This window comes from Balaenoptera physalus, assembly GCF_965194825.1.
Source record: "Balaenoptera physalus genome assembly, chromosome: 15".
NCBI classification, from domain to species: Eukaryota; Metazoa; Chordata; class Mammalia; order Artiodactyla; family Balaenopteridae; genus Balaenoptera; species Balaenoptera physalus.
The window spans coordinates 78,525,103-78,541,269 of NC_138894.1; the positions used below are offsets into that span (position 1 = coordinate 78,525,103).

Sequence of the window (16,167 nt, forward strand, 5' to 3'; positions counted from 1 at the left end):
CCCCTCTGCACTGGGGGGGCATGCAGACCAGCTCAGATGGCAAGTTTCTTGCTGCACATATGTCTTGTGCTTTTCTCTCAGGGAAACTCCAAGCTCCACGAGGGCAGAGGCTAGCGGTTGTGCTTCTTTTGTATGTCCCCATGATGTTTTCACAATGTTGGGGCCACTGGTTTGCAGTCACACACATTTACAGTTCACAAGAGACTCACAGACACTGATACACAGAGATGTACATCTCCACATCAACTGCATCAGACATACCAGGGGATGATGCAGGTCAAAGCCGGCTGGGGAACATTTCTGTATGGCACTTCCATATTTACTCCCATATTTTGATGATCTTAGAAGTTCACAAGTAAAGAAAACTGGAATGCACCTGGGAAGTCCTGATGGAATCAGAAAGCCAGACTTTTAAGATAAAGTCTCCCTCAGTGAGGGTTATATGAAATGGGGCTAGATTCTAGTCACTGTAATGAAGAAATGGCCCAGGCCTTCCCATCTGAGGATGCTCCTTTGCTGGGAATCCTGGGCCTCGTGTTTACATCTTGGTAGCATCCTTTCCCTTACCCTCCTTCCTTTTGAGGCAAGTAAAGAATGATAGGCGGGGGTGGCTAAATGTCAGCGATTAATACTGGTGGCATTTTCAGATCCTGTTTGCATCTCAAAAAACCATTTACTTTAAAGAAATCAGATAGACAACTGTGTGGTGACAACATTAACATTTATTTGAAAAGGGCATCATGAAGGCTCATTGGGAAATCACGACTAATAGTCCTAAAGAATAATCTTGCTAAGAGTCCTTCCTCCTACATTCCAGCCCCGCCCCCCACATCCTCCTTCCCCTTCCTTAAACTAATTTGATTCAATGAGTTCAAAATACAGAAAACCGCCACAGGCACTAATTCTGCACTCACATATAAATACGTCAGCTATTATATACATACACTGTCAACTACGAACTACACTATACACACATGCACGCGCACGGGCACACACACACTCAGCCAGGTCATGAACGTCTAAGTGGACACAGACATGTTACAATGTATGTGTAATGCTGCAGCATTTGTGGATTTACAGCTCTGCGCTCCACAGGCCAGAATCAACAGCCATGGAGGAAGAGCTCGAAAGGGGAAAGTGATGGGCTGGGGTCCCAAGGGCCCCTGAAGGAGAAAAGACCTGGTCAACCTCGTTGGTGCTAAAGGAGAGCACGGAAAACAGGCCGCAGAGCTCCCTCCCACAGGCCTGTGTCCCCTCCCCACTTCCCCAGCTGGCAGGCCCCACCAAGACCATCCTTCTGCAGGCTTCAGTCCTAGGCCAGATTTGGGATACAGGGTATTTTAACTAGAAGATTTCTAGGGTTAGTGAGATGAAGAGGTAACACACTGCCCTAAGCCTTCTCCCCAGACATAAGGAAGCTGCCTTGTTTCAGCACAACTGCCTGCCAGGGTCTGTGGGTCTGGAGAAGTGGGCGTGGCCTGCTCAGAGGTGCCCACTTCCCTGTCTACCATCAAACTTAATATTCAGCCTAACAGCTCAGGTCTAGTCTTTTCCCACAGGCCCCAGCTGGCCAGCTGCCATGTCATGGTCATGAAGAGGAACTGGGAGAAATAGCCTCACTTCTCAGTGATACTCTCTGTACCCAGGTGAGAAGCCCCAGGGACAATGGAATAGCAACTGGAAGGTGTCATGACCCAAGGGCCCCTAGTGAAGCCAGGAGGTCTGGCCTTTGAGGAGTCTAAACAAATTCAAGGCTCTTCTGATTCTTAGGCCAGCTGAAACGTATCCTCTGGGACTGAGAACACCCAGGGCAAAGGGCAGTGCATCTGGGACCCCTGCACTCCAAGCACTTCAGATGGTCCCAGCCCCACCTTTTCACTGCTCATCCATCTATTCTTACGCTTGAGGCGGAGGGCTGGACAGAGGAGAATGTCTGAGGACTTTTCTCCTTCTTCTTCTGACTCACTCAGGCTACTTCTCTGGGGAGGAGATGTTTAGGAGTCAAGAAATCACTTATTTCTACTTTTCAAAAAGAGGAAAATGGGAACAGGCACAGGCCATGGGGGACCCCTTTGCAAGGAAAACCGGAAGGAGCCTCCAGGGTCACACTGGGGCTCTCCTCTCATCTGCTTCTTATGCCTTTATGTGACTCAACCAAGTTCACTGAAATTCCAAATACATCCATGCTACTGGGTTCTGTCAGCAGAGAGCTAACCGACCCTACCCCTTCCACACGAGGAAGAGTCTTCAGCAGTTTTGGGGAGCAACTGGCTTGGGTGGCCTTGCTGACTGAAATTCACAACAGAGGAGGGTAGCAAAAAGGGCTGGTCGCTTGACACAGTGCCGCCAGACGCCAGCGGGCTTGGAAGGCAGGAAGAGTAATGCTAGGCTGAAGGCTGGGGTACCCACCAAACTGCTTGGCTTCTCTCCCAGGGCTCGGGAGGGCAGGGGTGGGGTGAAGGAGGCTGCTTAATTTACCATGTAATGGTTCCAGTTAATGTTCATCATAAACTTTCTGATTCTGAGGCATCTTTGGCCAGAATCCATATTCTACTCCATGTCAGCAGGCAAGTTAATATTCTACTGAGTGTAAGTTTAAATTGAAACCGAGAAGGAGGGCACTCAAAATGTGGCCAGGTCTCCAAAGGAAGCAGATTGTTGCTATGTAGCGGTGACACAAAGAAAAAGCTGCTTCAGACAGAGGAAACAGCAATGAAGTATATGAAGAATGGGAATCCTGCACCTTGTTTCTTCGATCTGTTCCCAGGGTGGGGATGAGGGAGAGACAGCTGATGGACATGTAGGTCTCGTGTTCTAGTGCTGGTTCTAGAAAGAGGCTCCAGGGAATGACTCCCAAGTCCCAGAACCAGGGCCCCAGGGCAGTGCTCGGGGTGCAGATGCCATGGGGGTGGACCCTACAGTCAGAGAAGCACTAGAGAGAAACAGGGCTTCGCGTCAAAGCTGAGCAGGGAAGAAAGATGGGAAGATCCAGTGAGGAAAAGACATGTTTGTGGCTCAAGATTTAGATTTTCTCTGAAGCTTCTTCCAAAGGTCATTTGTCTTCAAGTTTGTTTCTAGTTATTTTAAATTTGGTTTCTTAATAAAGAGATATTAAAGTAAAGAGAAATCTCGGTTCATGCCTGTAAAGTTGGGTTAAGCATTAGCCAAAAGCCACAGAGCAGAGCCAAAGGCTGTGGTGGAGGGGCAGGAGCGGGCCCCCTCGGCCCTGTAGTCATGTAGACCCTCTGGAAGCCGCAGGCCCACAGCACAGAGGCAGCAACCAAGGGGGGAAACTACAGGAACGAGGGTGAGGCAGCCCCCATACCCAACAAGGTTATTGCAGACGCAATAGGAAAGTTACATTTGTTAAGATTCTCCTAATTTGGACAAATACACCTATCAGCCCTGATAATCAGGCTCTCACAGTGTATCTGTGCAGGGCCACGCACCGAGGTGTGACCCGAGGGTGTCCCGAGAAGACTGCCCTCCCCTTAGCAGAATCAGCCCGCTTCCGACCCCACCCCACGCTGCCGAAAATTGTACCCTCAAAAGGGGCTCCTTTGGGTCAAGAGATCTACTCACCCTCCCTCTTTTCAAGAGCAAATTCTCCAGGAAGGAATCATTTGACCATTCTCACCTTCCTGTGAGTCATATCAGCTCAGAAAATTTATGGGATGTTAGACTGGAAAAGGAGAAGGAAAGGGCTATTCTTGGCCAGAGGGAGCTGCCTTAGGAAGAGGCCCAGGTGAGGTTCTGCCAGAGGCAGCTCACACGGGGAGCCGCAGGAAGAAGAGCATCAAAGAGGGAGAACTCAACTCAGAAATACATCCCTCTGGACAAAGGAGGGGAGGTACTACAGAGGGACGCAGACTTGCCCACTTCTGCCCGCTGCTCCTCTACAGGAGGCCGGCCCGTGCTTCTGCTCGCTGGCCCAGCCGGCCAGCCTGGGGACGCGGGCTCCCCCTATCAGCGGCCTGCTGCCCCCCATGGTGTCTCTACCCCAGCTTCTGTTACACAAGCTCAGTATTAGTTAACAATAGAAACAATTCACGAAGTGGCAACTGGCAGGGTGAGCAGGGAGTGGAAAAGACACCAGAGACTTGAAGGCCTTTGGACCCTCAAATGGGGAAGGAGGAGGGGACACTCTGGAGGAGATCAGTGCCCCATCTTCCAGCTCTCACAGGCCACTGCTTTACAGGAGCTGGCCTTGCTTCCTCCTGATTGCAGTCTACGGCTTCCTTGGACCAACTGTGTCTCTCTCTAGTTCCCTCCTGGGGGTATGGCAGCTGCGCACCCACCCCCGTGAAAGCCTTTCACTTACTACACTAAGCAGGAGTTTCCTGGGACCTCAGCCTCTCTCTGCAGACCCCCAGTGACTCTTGGCCCCAGGATGACACAGAGGAGGAGACAAAGGGCATAGGTAGGATGCTTATTGGCCCCAGAGGGGCACGTGGCCGGATCGCCCTCAGGGAAGACAAAGAGGAAGCAGGGAGGCCAAGAGGGGGCCAAGGGGGCCCAGGGCTCCACCTTGCTTAGCTGTCCAAGGTGTTTTTTCTCTGAGATCCCAGTTAGATTTCCATGTCGTAGGGGTGGGCGTGAAGGCGAGCCCCTCCCTCAGACCCCACCCCTCCGAGAAGCTTGTGTCTTGGAATTCAGTATACGCACAGATCGGGAAACTTCATCTCATAGACGGGGATGGAGTGGTTCTGAGGCTGGCCATAGGCTGCGGTGATGGTTCCTGATGGGCTTGGGGGGGGCCTGGGACAGAAACACATGGAGGAGAAAGGCATGAGGAGGGGGTTCTGGGGTCCCACCCCGTGCAACAGAGCAGCTGACTGAGGTTTCTCTTTGAATAGGGACCAGAGATTTTGTCACTCTGTGGTTCCCAGGTTTCAAGCTGTTCTAGAATCTTCAGCTTGAAGTCAAGCTTTACTGCAGGCTCTACAACGACTCTGTTGCTCTAGAAAGTACCAGCTTGTGACACTAGGACCCCTGGCTCTTTTCCAGGGTTCACTGAGCTGTCTCTTTCTCCCTTCAGTCTCTGTTTCCTTACCTGGGGAGAGTTGGTGGCCGACTCCAGCCCTGGAGACAGAGGCTGGGGGCAGGGAGGTGCGAGAGGAGGACTTGGGGGGAGGAGTACCTACACTGGGCCACAGAAGTGGGGATCCCCTGCCCAGGGCTGCCACTTACCGGATGGTGATTTCAAAGATCTGATTGAGTTTGCTCTGCAGCAGTGATGCCTAGACACAAACAGAGGGAAAGTGAGCCGGGGGCTGACTCCCAAGCGCCCCTGCCCAGCATGCACTGAAAGTGCTGGGCAGTTGCGGCCTCAGGAAAGAAACCGGTGTGAGCTCGTTTCCAGCACTTATCTGTGGACCCTGGCTGTGGGTTCAAATCACAAAGAGCCGCCCAGCAAAGGCCTGCTGGGGACAGCACAGAGGCCAGGAACCCCAGGAAGGACTTCAGCAAAAGTTCTGGAAGAGCCCTTAGCTCCTCCAAGTGGGACAATCGGGCCTGCTGGGCAGAGTCAGGAGGCTCAGAGCTGGTTCCAGCTCTTTCCTTAACTCCCAAGGAGCAGTTGTGCAAAGTTGGTGCATTAGGGAAGATGTTCTGTCTGGTCCCTTCCGGCTCCACCTAAGTCCATGTACACAGAGAGTGAGACCGTGCTCGACTCTGAGCTCACGAAATGAGCAGCATCTACCTCTCAGGATGGGACAAGAGGTTAGCATAACATAGGCCCAGAAAAATCTGTATTATACTTACATGTATTTTTATATATAATTTATATATCTTTTATATATTACTATATATAATTATTATATGAGAAGTTTATGTATATATGTTTGAAATATATATAATAGAAAATTACATGTGTTTTTATTGAGAGGAAAAAGTACAATAAAATAGAAGTTATTTGTAGACTTTGGATGTTTACAATTATGTTTCATTGTTACGAAGATGGACACTAGGACTAACAAATCCTGGAATACCGTTTTCAAGAAATGTCTGTGCTCTTCCCTTAGCCATCTACTCGTCTTTCTACTCATCTGGCGCCCTCTCATTCAGATTTCTTTTCTAGGGCCAGGCCGCTCCATTCCACCTGCCGGGGTCCCCCAGTTGGAAGCGGGCCCTGTAGCAAACGCTGGCCATCTTTCCTGTGCCATGGCCCCTTCTCCCATCACTCCATAACATGACAATCCTAATGGCAACAAACTCGCAGAGTTGTCATGAGAAGGAGATAAGCTGATAAATGTAAGATGCTCTGGTGAACAGCAAGTGCTATTTACGTTCTTGCTCTGATGATTATAATTATTTTAATCTGTCTATTTGGTACAGGAGATCCTGAGGTCAGGATTTCTCCCTTATATGAAAACTGTGACTTCTGGAGGGGTGTATGACTAATAGCCTTTAGGTTCAGGGGGGAGCAATGTAGTGCCAAGGCACTGCTGGGATCTAAACCCTAAGTTCTGGATGACAACAGTACCAGGATCTCCTAGAAACTCAGTCCTGCCCTGGACCCACATCCAGTGTCCGTTTGGTCCCGGGAGGGGCACCGTTACGTCTCACTTACCCGGGCCCCGCAATGCGCTGCAATCTCCTCAAAGGGAGCCTTCTGGAACTTCTCCACCACCTGTCGCCGCCGTTCACGCTCCTGCTCCTCGACGGCCACACTGTCCACTGCGGCACAGAGAGCCGGGTCAGCCCTCAGGTCCTAGCCCAGTGATGCAGTCTGAGATTGCCCCCCAGCTGTCCACTCTGCTGACGAGGGGCAGGGTGGCGTGGAGGGTGCGATGCCATCACTTGGCCCTGAGAGGGCTAGACCCTTTTCTGATTCTGCCCCCTTCCTTGCCTACGAGTTTGAAAACTAGTTGAGTGGACCCTTAAGTGGGGCTAAAGCCCCATGTAGTTGCATTGACACTGGGACTCTTAGACGAAAGTTCCTGGAACAGGAAGTACTCTGGGGGGAATATGAAAAGGGACATCAACAGTGGAAAAGCCACAAAAGACAACGAAGAATCCCTATGGCAGAGCAGTCTGAGGCCATTTAGTTTAAGGCTTCTGCATATTCCTCTTGGTAGCCGAAGTGAAAAAAAAAAAAAACAAGGAAGGGTATGAAATATGTTCATCATGCCCAGTTTAAGAAGGCAGAGCAGTGGGAACATTTAGGAAGTGTACCATGAATGACAACAAAAATAAAGATTTGTTATCAGTTATCGGAAAAATTCTCTAATTCGGGATACTTCATTGCCCAATAATCTAGACGAGGTAATGCTGCATTTTAAAACCTATTGCCATTATTAAATAAATATTAATAGGATTTGTTCTCAATGGCTTTCAATGGTCAACTTTTTCTTTTGTATCACACTCCACCAAAAAATTGTCAAGGTATTTATACAAATTAAAATTGTTTTTTACTTGTCTGATTGGCTGTAACCCTCAACTGACCACTTTTAATGGCAGCGGTCAGTAGAAAAAGGGTTCCTGGCATAGGACATGGACCCCCGTTAAGAGAGGGGGACTTCTAATTGCAGCTTCAGTAGTTGTGAAGAGTTTAGAGGAAGCCACCAGCCTCTCCCCTCACACCTGTGTGAATCACACTTGGGAGGGCAGCAGACAGCTGCACACACCCACACGCCTCTCCAGGACCCAGCCCTGCGATCCCCTCCCTGGGGGGCTCCCACTTACCAATGGCCTTCTTCAGCGTCTCATAGGTGATCTCCTCGGCAGGCACGCGCTGAGGGAGAGGGAACAGAAGTGCTCAGAAAGGGGGAGGCGGGGGGAGGCAGCCTTGGCTTCCTCAGTTACCCGGCAGCCACTTCACTTCTCAGAAGAATGTTCTGATGGGAGAAACTCCCTCAGGACACCCACATTCTCACTAGGGTCTCTGGAAGCTGCCTGAGCAGGCACAGCGCCTCCAACTGAAGGAGAGCAGGGAGAGAGAGAGGTGGGGAGGCTAGAGCCTCATCAGTCACAAGTCTCGCCTGAAAGAACTCACTGGCCCCTCCTCCCCTCGCCCCGCAGCAGGTCCCATTAAGCTCCCTGGGAAGAAAACACTGTAATTCAAACAAATCTTCAGAGAACGTAACAGAAAATATTCGAAACAAGAGAAGGCAGCTAGCAAATATAATCTCATATGAAAATTTCAAGAACTGACTAACATTTTTGAAGACTTCTGATATTAAATTATCCACCAAGGTGATTTGAGTTTTCAGTAAAGGTAAGGCATGCTGAGGTTGGTCCAAGGACCTGGGTCACAGGATCTCAGTGTCCTGGGAACCCATAAAAGGTGGAGGTGGAAAATAATAAAACCCAAAGAAGGGTGTTCTATGGATGTGTGGCCTTAGGTCAGATGCTGAAAATTGTGAAGGAGTTTGGACTAAATTCCAGGAATTCCCCACTAGACTGTGAGCTCCTTGAGGCAAGACCCATGATTTATTCATATTCTATTACTTAAATGTAATATTACATGAAAGAGGCAGACACAGGAGAGAATGGTTTCATTGACATAAAGCTCAAGAAGTGACATAAGTTGGGCTAGTGGCTCCCTCTGGGGAGGGGGTACAGAGGCAGGGCTCCTGGAAGACAACGTTTTAGTCCTTGATCCGGGTGTGAGTGCATCAGTATATTCACTTTATTCACTCAGACAATTCACTGAGCTTGGAATTCCATAAATGCTTGTTCGAGTAGGAATGGACAGAGTTGTAGGTATGGGATAAAGTCATCCAACAGATATTAAGTGAGCACCAATTATGTGTAGGATTCTTGGCTAGTCAGTTAGTTGAAATTGCAAAATGTATTACTATAGGAATTACACGAGAGCGCTATCATTCACTCTGAAGATTCATTCACTGTGAAGATTCATCCTCTGTAGGTCTGTCCATCCACCCATCCATCCATCCATCCATCCATCCATCCACTGTCAGCACTGACCAACATCAGATATTCACGGGTAAAGTGATAGGAAACCATATGGTGGTGGGAGAAAAAGGAAGACAGATCACTGGGTAAAGGCAGGCAGAGAGAAGCTGATGGAGATGGACCACAGGCTGGATGTTGATGAACGGGCGATTCATGAACGTAGAGGTGGAGAGGAAGGGTGATTCCGACATGGGATTCCATACTAGCAAAGACATGGAGGTGAATGAGATAGCATGGGGGAGACTGAGAGCAGACCAGCCAGAGAGGAGGGGAGATGAAATGAAATGGGAGGGCATCCCTGCCTACAAATGGCTCTGAATGCCAGGCACTGGGTTTGGAATTTGACCAAACCAGCATTTATTGATCACCTGCTATGAGGCTGGCATTTGAGGCTACAGGGAGTCACCGTGAGATTCTGGAGGGGTGGGGGTGGGGCATGGTGGGCTGGAAGTGGAAAGAAGTATAGCACAGCAGAAGGGTGGAGGCTCCCACACCCCTGCTTTAGATACCAAGCCTTCCCCGGGCTAAGCTGACTCTCTGAGGGGGAGGAACCCATGATGGTGACCGGGAGGCCAAGAGGAGCAGGCGCTGTGTACCCAGGTGAGCATTTCTCTTCCTTCTTCTGCTTCACTTTACTTATCAATTCCTGAGGGTCTCTCAACTCTCGGGAAGGAAGAATTACAACTATTGAGGGGATGGCAGCCAACTTACGCTGTGCTCCTAACACGTGAGGTTCCCATCCCTGCAGAGCTGGAAGGGCCTTGGAGGACACCCGGCTCAACCTCATGTTGCTTCTCCAATTAGCCTGAGTCAGAGCTTCCTTCCTTCCATGGGAAGGTTCCAGACAAGCTTGGAAAAGCCCTGCCCTGGAGGTCTGCCCCAGTAACCGAGGGGCTGTTGGAATGGCTGAGGGCACAGTTAGGGGGAGGCTTGATCTTCACCCCACTGACTTCTCCTTGCTCCAGGCCCATCTGGGGAAAGGCTGGGTGTGCAGGGTGTCCCTCGCAGCTACTCCAGGCCGTCCGTGCCCAGGGGTCTCGCAAGTCTCCTTGTCCCACCCAGATGTGCATCCTCCCTGCTTCTTGCTAAGGTTCCCCTGCGTCTCCGTCAACTCCCTTAATTGGCAGAGTTACCATTTAAAACAAGTGTACAGCATCCTGAGGCTTCAGTTCCCTCGGGACGCCTTCCTCCCTCTTCCTTGCCCCGCCCCCATTTCTTTTTCATTTTAGGGAGTAAAATTGGTATTTCCACTAAAATTCTTTATTCCCCCTTACTTGTGGGTACACCTTCTTTATTTTCTGAGGTAGAAGCAATACTGGTAGGAGAGATATCACATGGTCATTTAAACAGAAATTAGATATTCACAGCCCTCAAGAGATGATGGAAGGAAGAGAGATCTTTAAGCTACATCTTTCTCTTTAAAAAAGCATTTTTCTTGACATATCTGGAAGAAACATTGTAAAAGCTATTCTTGCCCCCATCTTTCCTGTGAGGCCTTCCAATTTCCAACATGGAGCACGTCCGCCTCCATCATGAATAGGGAATGACTAACAGCAAGCCTTTCAAGACTGATTTTTATAACATGCTCATAGGAGTGTACGGGGGGCGGGAGGATTCGGTAATTTTTTCCAGATGGAAATGTCTAGGATACATATGATGAGAGTCAGTAAGAAAACAGGACTTATGAGAAATTTACTTTCTGTGCAACTTTAAATGTGTGGGGTGGCTAAGGGAGCCTAGATCGTGGAGTGTCTGACCACCTAGGAGGTGGGAAGAGTCCCCTCCCGGGAGGACGCTGAGCTTCACCAGGACAGTGGATCAAGAAGGACACGCTCACCTCCTCCTTCTCTGGGCTGTTCCTCGATTCTACCTCCACCTGCAGGGAAATGGTTTCTCCAATGCTCTTCCTCTTGGATAAGCGATCCTCATCTGGGAAAGGAGGGTAGAGAAGCTAGAGTCCCCAGCCCCTGCAGAGCAAGCCAGGATCACGCCTCCAGCACCATCTCCCAACCCCCTTGCCTTTGCCTGGTCCACAGTCCTCGGAGGGCTCAGAGGGAGTTTATACACTGGGGCTACAGCTGGAGTTTACGGAGGGCTGCGGGCCTTCACCGCCTATCTTAGGGCGGTGAGTTTTGCTTTTTAGGGCTAAGATTTTGAAATCACTGATGAGCACAAAGAAGCTGCTTATGACCAGAAAGCGTATCTCAACTTTCACAAGGGTCATCTGCTAATAGCACCAGCAGCTGTCATTTGCGTAGCATCTCCTAATACGGGCATTTGCCTCTACCTTCTAAGGCAGGTATTGTTAATATCCCTATTTTACAGCCAAGGCAACTGAGACTCAGAGATGCCAAGGGACTCGTCTAAGATTCTTCAGGAAGTAAGCTGCAGAGAACTGGGTCTCAGACTCCACAGCCCATGTGTGCTCTTTCCGGCACAGTGGGGTCTCTCCCACGCACAGGCCAGGCTATCCCGTGGGCCAGTTACTCCCAAGGACCCTGCACTGAGGAGGAGAGGTGGGAAAATCGAGGATCTCACCATGGATTTCCACTGTGTCTTTCAGCTCTTGTGTGACATCTAAGGTGCCATGGAAGGTGACTGAAGGACTCACAAGTCCCTTCCTTTCAGGCCCTGGCCAAGAAAAGCCAGAGGCAGGCTCGCAAGTCCGCGAGCAGGGCTCCTACCTGTCAGCTGAGGGATGTAGGGCAGGCAGAGCCTGTCTGCGTTGTAACCACTGCCCCCCAGGACTTCACTGATCTTGCTCTGGCGGAAGAGAAACTCAATCACCACTCCATCAAGGTTTTGAGACAGCCTGGGAGACAAAGGAGGGAAGAGGCAAATGAGAACCATGGCGGACTAGGATGATTTCCTGATGACCTTCCTTATTTTAAAAGTAATGCTCAAGGGAGTTCCCCGGTGGCCTAGTGGTTAGGATTCCTGGCTTTTACTGCCGTGGCCTGGGCTCAATCCCTGGTCGGGGAACTGAGATCCCTCAAGCCACGCAGCAAGGCCGGAAAAAAAAAAAAGTAACACTCATCATTCAAAAGTGACAGAGGAGCAAAAGGAAAAAAACCACCTACAGTCCCACTTTCCAGAGAGAACCACATCCACATTTTGTGCAGAGTCCCTCAGTCACACACATTTTTGCACACACACAAACATCCCCATGGCCCCCACTGTCCTGTTCTAGGATCTATTTTATTCACCTATTATACACTGAATATTTCACATGAACTATTCTTTAAAAACATTTTGGATGGGCTACCAGTTGTCTATGGTGTGGATGGGCCATAATTTATAAAGCCATCCTCTATTGTGGGATATTTTGTTTTTTTCAGAATATCTTTCCCTTGAGTCCCTCTGATGCTGAAGTGATGTTGGCCCACACACTGCAGGCTGAGAAGGCCACTTGGATTGGTGGCACTGTCTTGTCAGGAAGGACTCCTCCAGGATTTGTTCCCATGGGCTTGGCCAAAGTTCCCAGAGGCTGCATCCCATATTCTATAGTACAACACATTGAGATGGCTCAAGGCATGAATTATGGTCAGGTGAGGGGATCAAACTTGACCCAGGACTTCTGGGTCATAGGCATAGGGTCCACTTTCTGCCCTTGAGCCCATAGAAGCCCAAGTCCCTGGCCTCAGACCGTCCACTTTCTTGCTCAGCTGCTTGGGGTGTCCTTGACCACGTCCTCAGTGTTCTCACCTGGGCCTCTCCACAAACACGTCCTCAGGGAGCATGTACGGAGCCTCTTTCTTCCTGCTCTCTATCACCTGAGGTTTGGGAGGAATCGTGAGAAAAGCTGGGTTCAGCAGGGAGAGGGAAATCCAAACAGGCCAGTGAAAGAGCTCCCGCTCCCCTGAGCACTTCCTCCCTCCCACGAGGCCCCTGGAAGAGCACCGACGGCTGGGCTTCTGAGGGAGAAACTCAGACCAACAGGGACCCCAGGGCAGCCTGTGAAGCCCAGGAGGACTGCTCAAGCTGTCTCCAGTGACACACATGCACTAAGTGTCCTCCAAAGGCACGGGACTTAGCTCCCAAGAGAGTTCAGTTCCTTGCTCCTGTGTCCTATTCCTGTTTTCTATTTAAATGCAAAAAAGGGAGCATAGGTCTCACTGTTCCCCAAACCCAGGCGCACTGCAAAACACCCTATGGAGAGTGACACGGTGAGTTTCCCTCAGCATCCTTTGCAAATTTTTGACAAGAAAGCTGACAGTTATTAAGATGCTGAGAAGTGGGAGGACACTTGGCGTGAAAGTATGTGCAGGAGGTGAGGAAGCCACGATGCTATTATTTTTACTGAAAAGGATGTCAGGGCATTGCCTTTCCTGCCCTCCTGGATCAGCCCAAGGCTGGGAAGATCCTGCCTCGTTCAGGGTGGTCTCTGGCACAGCAATACAGCACCTTCCTCCGTGCCTGCAGCCAGCCCAGGCCAGCTGCGACCTGAGCTTTCTTGTTTAGTTTTATTTTGTTTTGCGAGTGTATTTTAAAGTTAATCCTACATATTGTATCATTCTACCTATACATAGTTCAGTATGTCTTAAAATGCCTTTTTGCAACAACTGAGAACATTTGATTATAGACCAGGTATAAGATAATACCAAGGCATAACCGATAATTTAATTAGGCATGTGAATAGCATAGCAATTAGGTAGAAAGGTACCCATATTTTTTTGGACACATACTGATATATGCAGAGGTGAAACGACATGATAGTCAAGGTTTGTTTGAACATATTTCAGCAAAGGAAAAGAAAAAGAAAAGGAGACAGATGAAGCAAATGTGGAAGAATCTTCGTAACTGTTTAATTCGTGTGACAGCTGTGTGGACGTTCACTGCCCTACTCATATTGCTTTTGTGATATTCGAAAATTTTCATAACAGAAACTTTGCTTAAAGTAGCTTTAGTCCCAGATGACCTGAGAGATGTGGGTATGTGCGCTTCTGAGAGTGGGGGGAGCACAGAGGGGCCGGAAGTAGAGGAGGGCAGGTAGCAGGTTGGGAAGGGGTACAGGATACTGCCTGTGCCTGCCCCTGCCCCGCTGTGTCGTGCCGTACAGGAGGAGTCACTACCGCTGGGAATTTCTCATCATTAGTTCTCATGCCTAGACTAAGCACAGGGCTCATGCAATTAAGCAAAAGTTGTTCTGGGGAAACCCCAAGTCAAGTGCCTCCTGAGCTCTCAGGGTCACGAGGACACCAACCTCATGGATGTGCTGGCAGAAGGCAGGCACTGTCGTGAGTTGGCTGATGAGGTTCAGGTAGGCGGCACCCAGCGCGTAGAGGGCACAGCGGTTGTAAACAGGCAAGTTCTCTTCATTGACCTGGGCCACGTCCTGTGGCAACACAGAGGGAACAAACTATACTGGTGCCCCACCCTCCAGCCACCCTCTACCAACCTCCTTTAGGGGTGGCCCGCTACTCAAGACAAAGCCTTTTCCAGCATTTTCCCCATAACTTCCTGGGGAACAGAAGTCGCCGTCATTAAAGCTGAAGCAAATGGTCCTTAGAACAATCCATGAGCTGGAGGCTCATAAATACCTGAGTGGAGAGGCGATGACCTCAATGCCCCACTCTGCAGTTCCAGCTGTAGTGAACTTGACTGTCCAAACCCTCATGAATCCCACCTCTAGGATGTTGTTACCTTCACTACAGACCTTGGATGATTCTTGGAGGACTGGATTGGCTTGCTAAGCTGGGTTCATATGTTAAACTGACAAAGTTGTGAGAGTTACTAGGGGATCGGGACACAAAGGAATCTCAGATTCTAGAATGAAGACTATCGTAGCATCTGGGTTGGCCTTGCAGGACTTAGCACCGTCAAGCAGGTAGCTGAAGAGTCTCCACCACAGAATTCCAGGTTTGCCACCATTCAGGATATGATGCCCACCTAGCTTCAGGACCCTGCTGAACCTGGCCTTTGAGGTCTGAAGAACCCACCCCAATTCCCAGCATCTTGAGCAGTACACTTCCACCCAGGAAAACCGTGAAAGTCTAAAGCCCTATCTAGTGCCACGCTGGCTGCCTGAGAGTCATGAGGGGGGCTTGTTGGATCTCCAGATCCCCAAGCTTGGGGACAGAACTGGGATTATATATTTTTAATAAGTGCTTAAGGCAATTCTGAAGCACAGCCAGGTTTGGGAACCAGGTAATCTTTAGACAAATGAGTTTGTTTGGAGATCGCTCCGGGCTTATGAGTACGCTCTTGGCAATCCTTGGAGTCTCATTCAGACCTTGCAAGAGACCCAGAATACTAGGGTGAAGGGATATTTTTGAAAGACCCTGTTTCCTGGGTCTCCTTTACTCTGAGGATGGGCCAAAGCCATGAATTCAGCATTCTTTGGTGGTTCCCCAAATAGGACCATGGTCTGTGGTCTTCATGGAGGAATGGCCAACCAAGGGTGCGACATTCCTGGGCTCCAGAACAGTTGTTAAGCAGTAGCTGCTTGGCGCTCTCATTAGTGCTTGGCCAAAACAGGCCCCCTCCCCCGATCCCAGGCGCTATGTCCCGCCCACACGGGGCCCCACCTGGACAGCCAGCACCAGGCGGATGAGGTCCACCACCACCTCCTCGTTGGCCAGCTCAATGCTGATGAGCGCCAGCAGCCCGTAGAGCGCCTCGTAGTGCTGCTGTACGTTCGCTTCCTCCTTACAGCTCAGGTAGATGTGTCTGTAGAGCTGCTGGGAGTGCTGGAGACGGGGACAAGGGTGGAGGCAAGGCCACGGCGGGCAGGGTGGGGGTACAGCAGGGGCAAGGAGAATGGGAAGAGCCGTCTGAAGGGGGCGGCGCAGCTGTGTGTACCCCACCTCCGCCCCCAGGGACAAGATGCCTTTAAAGCAGACCCCAGTGGAATCGGGCAGTGCAGGAGTATGTGCTTAGGGAAGGTGGGTCCAGTGGAACCAGCAGCAGAAGCTGCTGCCCAAATCCAGGTTTAGAACACAGTCAAGGGATGTTCCTCACTCTGGCTCGGTGATAAGTACGACCTGGGGGCTTGATCCCCTAGAGGGGTCGGCTGGTCATCCTGACTAAGCATAGTCAAAGAGGAGGAAGTGGGTTCTAGGGGCATGGCCAGTGGCGACTTGGGGGCTGGAAGACTGGGGTCCGCAGGGCCTGACCCACCCGGGGCTCACTGTGTCTTGAGGTCACGCTTGCTAACCTTCTTCATGAAGATGGTGTCCTGCCGGGAGCACTTGTCCACTTTCAGCTTCAGGACAGAGATGTCACTGAGGGTACTGGGAGGGGACGTGA

General features: G+C 50.3%; 1 protein-coding gene and 1 long non-coding RNA gene across 5 annotated transcripts in view; one reads left to right on the top strand and one right to left on the bottom strand.

The window, feature by feature from the left end:
• The window catches only part of LOC309644114, a 139,523-nt gene that overhangs the window by 51,938 nt on the left and 71,418 nt on the right, over positions 1-16,167 (top strand). The gene's annotated exons all lie outside the window — the stretch shown is intronic.
• Positions 703-16,167, bottom strand: part of EFR3B (EFR3 homolog B) — a 92,233-nt gene continuing 76,768 nt past the window's right edge. For all 4 annotated transcript variants that reach the window (XM_082427465.1, XM_082427467.1, XM_082427466.1 and 1 more), the window contains 10 exons: positions 16,076-16,151; positions 15,447-15,608; positions 14,123-14,254; positions 12,625-12,692; positions 11,604-11,731; positions 10,757-10,848; positions 7,687-7,735; positions 6,572-6,678; positions 5,191-5,240; positions 703-4,758 (listed from right to left, as the gene is read on the bottom strand). In XM_082427465.1, the coding sequence (XP_082283591.1) occupies positions 4,653-4,758; positions 5,191-5,240; positions 6,572-6,678; positions 7,687-7,735; positions 10,757-10,848; positions 11,604-11,731; positions 12,625-12,692; positions 14,123-14,254; positions 15,447-15,608; positions 16,076-16,151 (970 nt within the window). In that variant the 3' untranslated portion in view covers positions 703-4,652. The remainder of the gene's footprint in view (positions 4,759-5,190; positions 5,241-6,571; positions 6,679-7,686; positions 7,736-10,756; positions 10,849-11,603; positions 11,732-12,624; positions 12,693-14,122; positions 14,255-15,446; positions 15,609-16,075; positions 16,152-16,167) is intronic.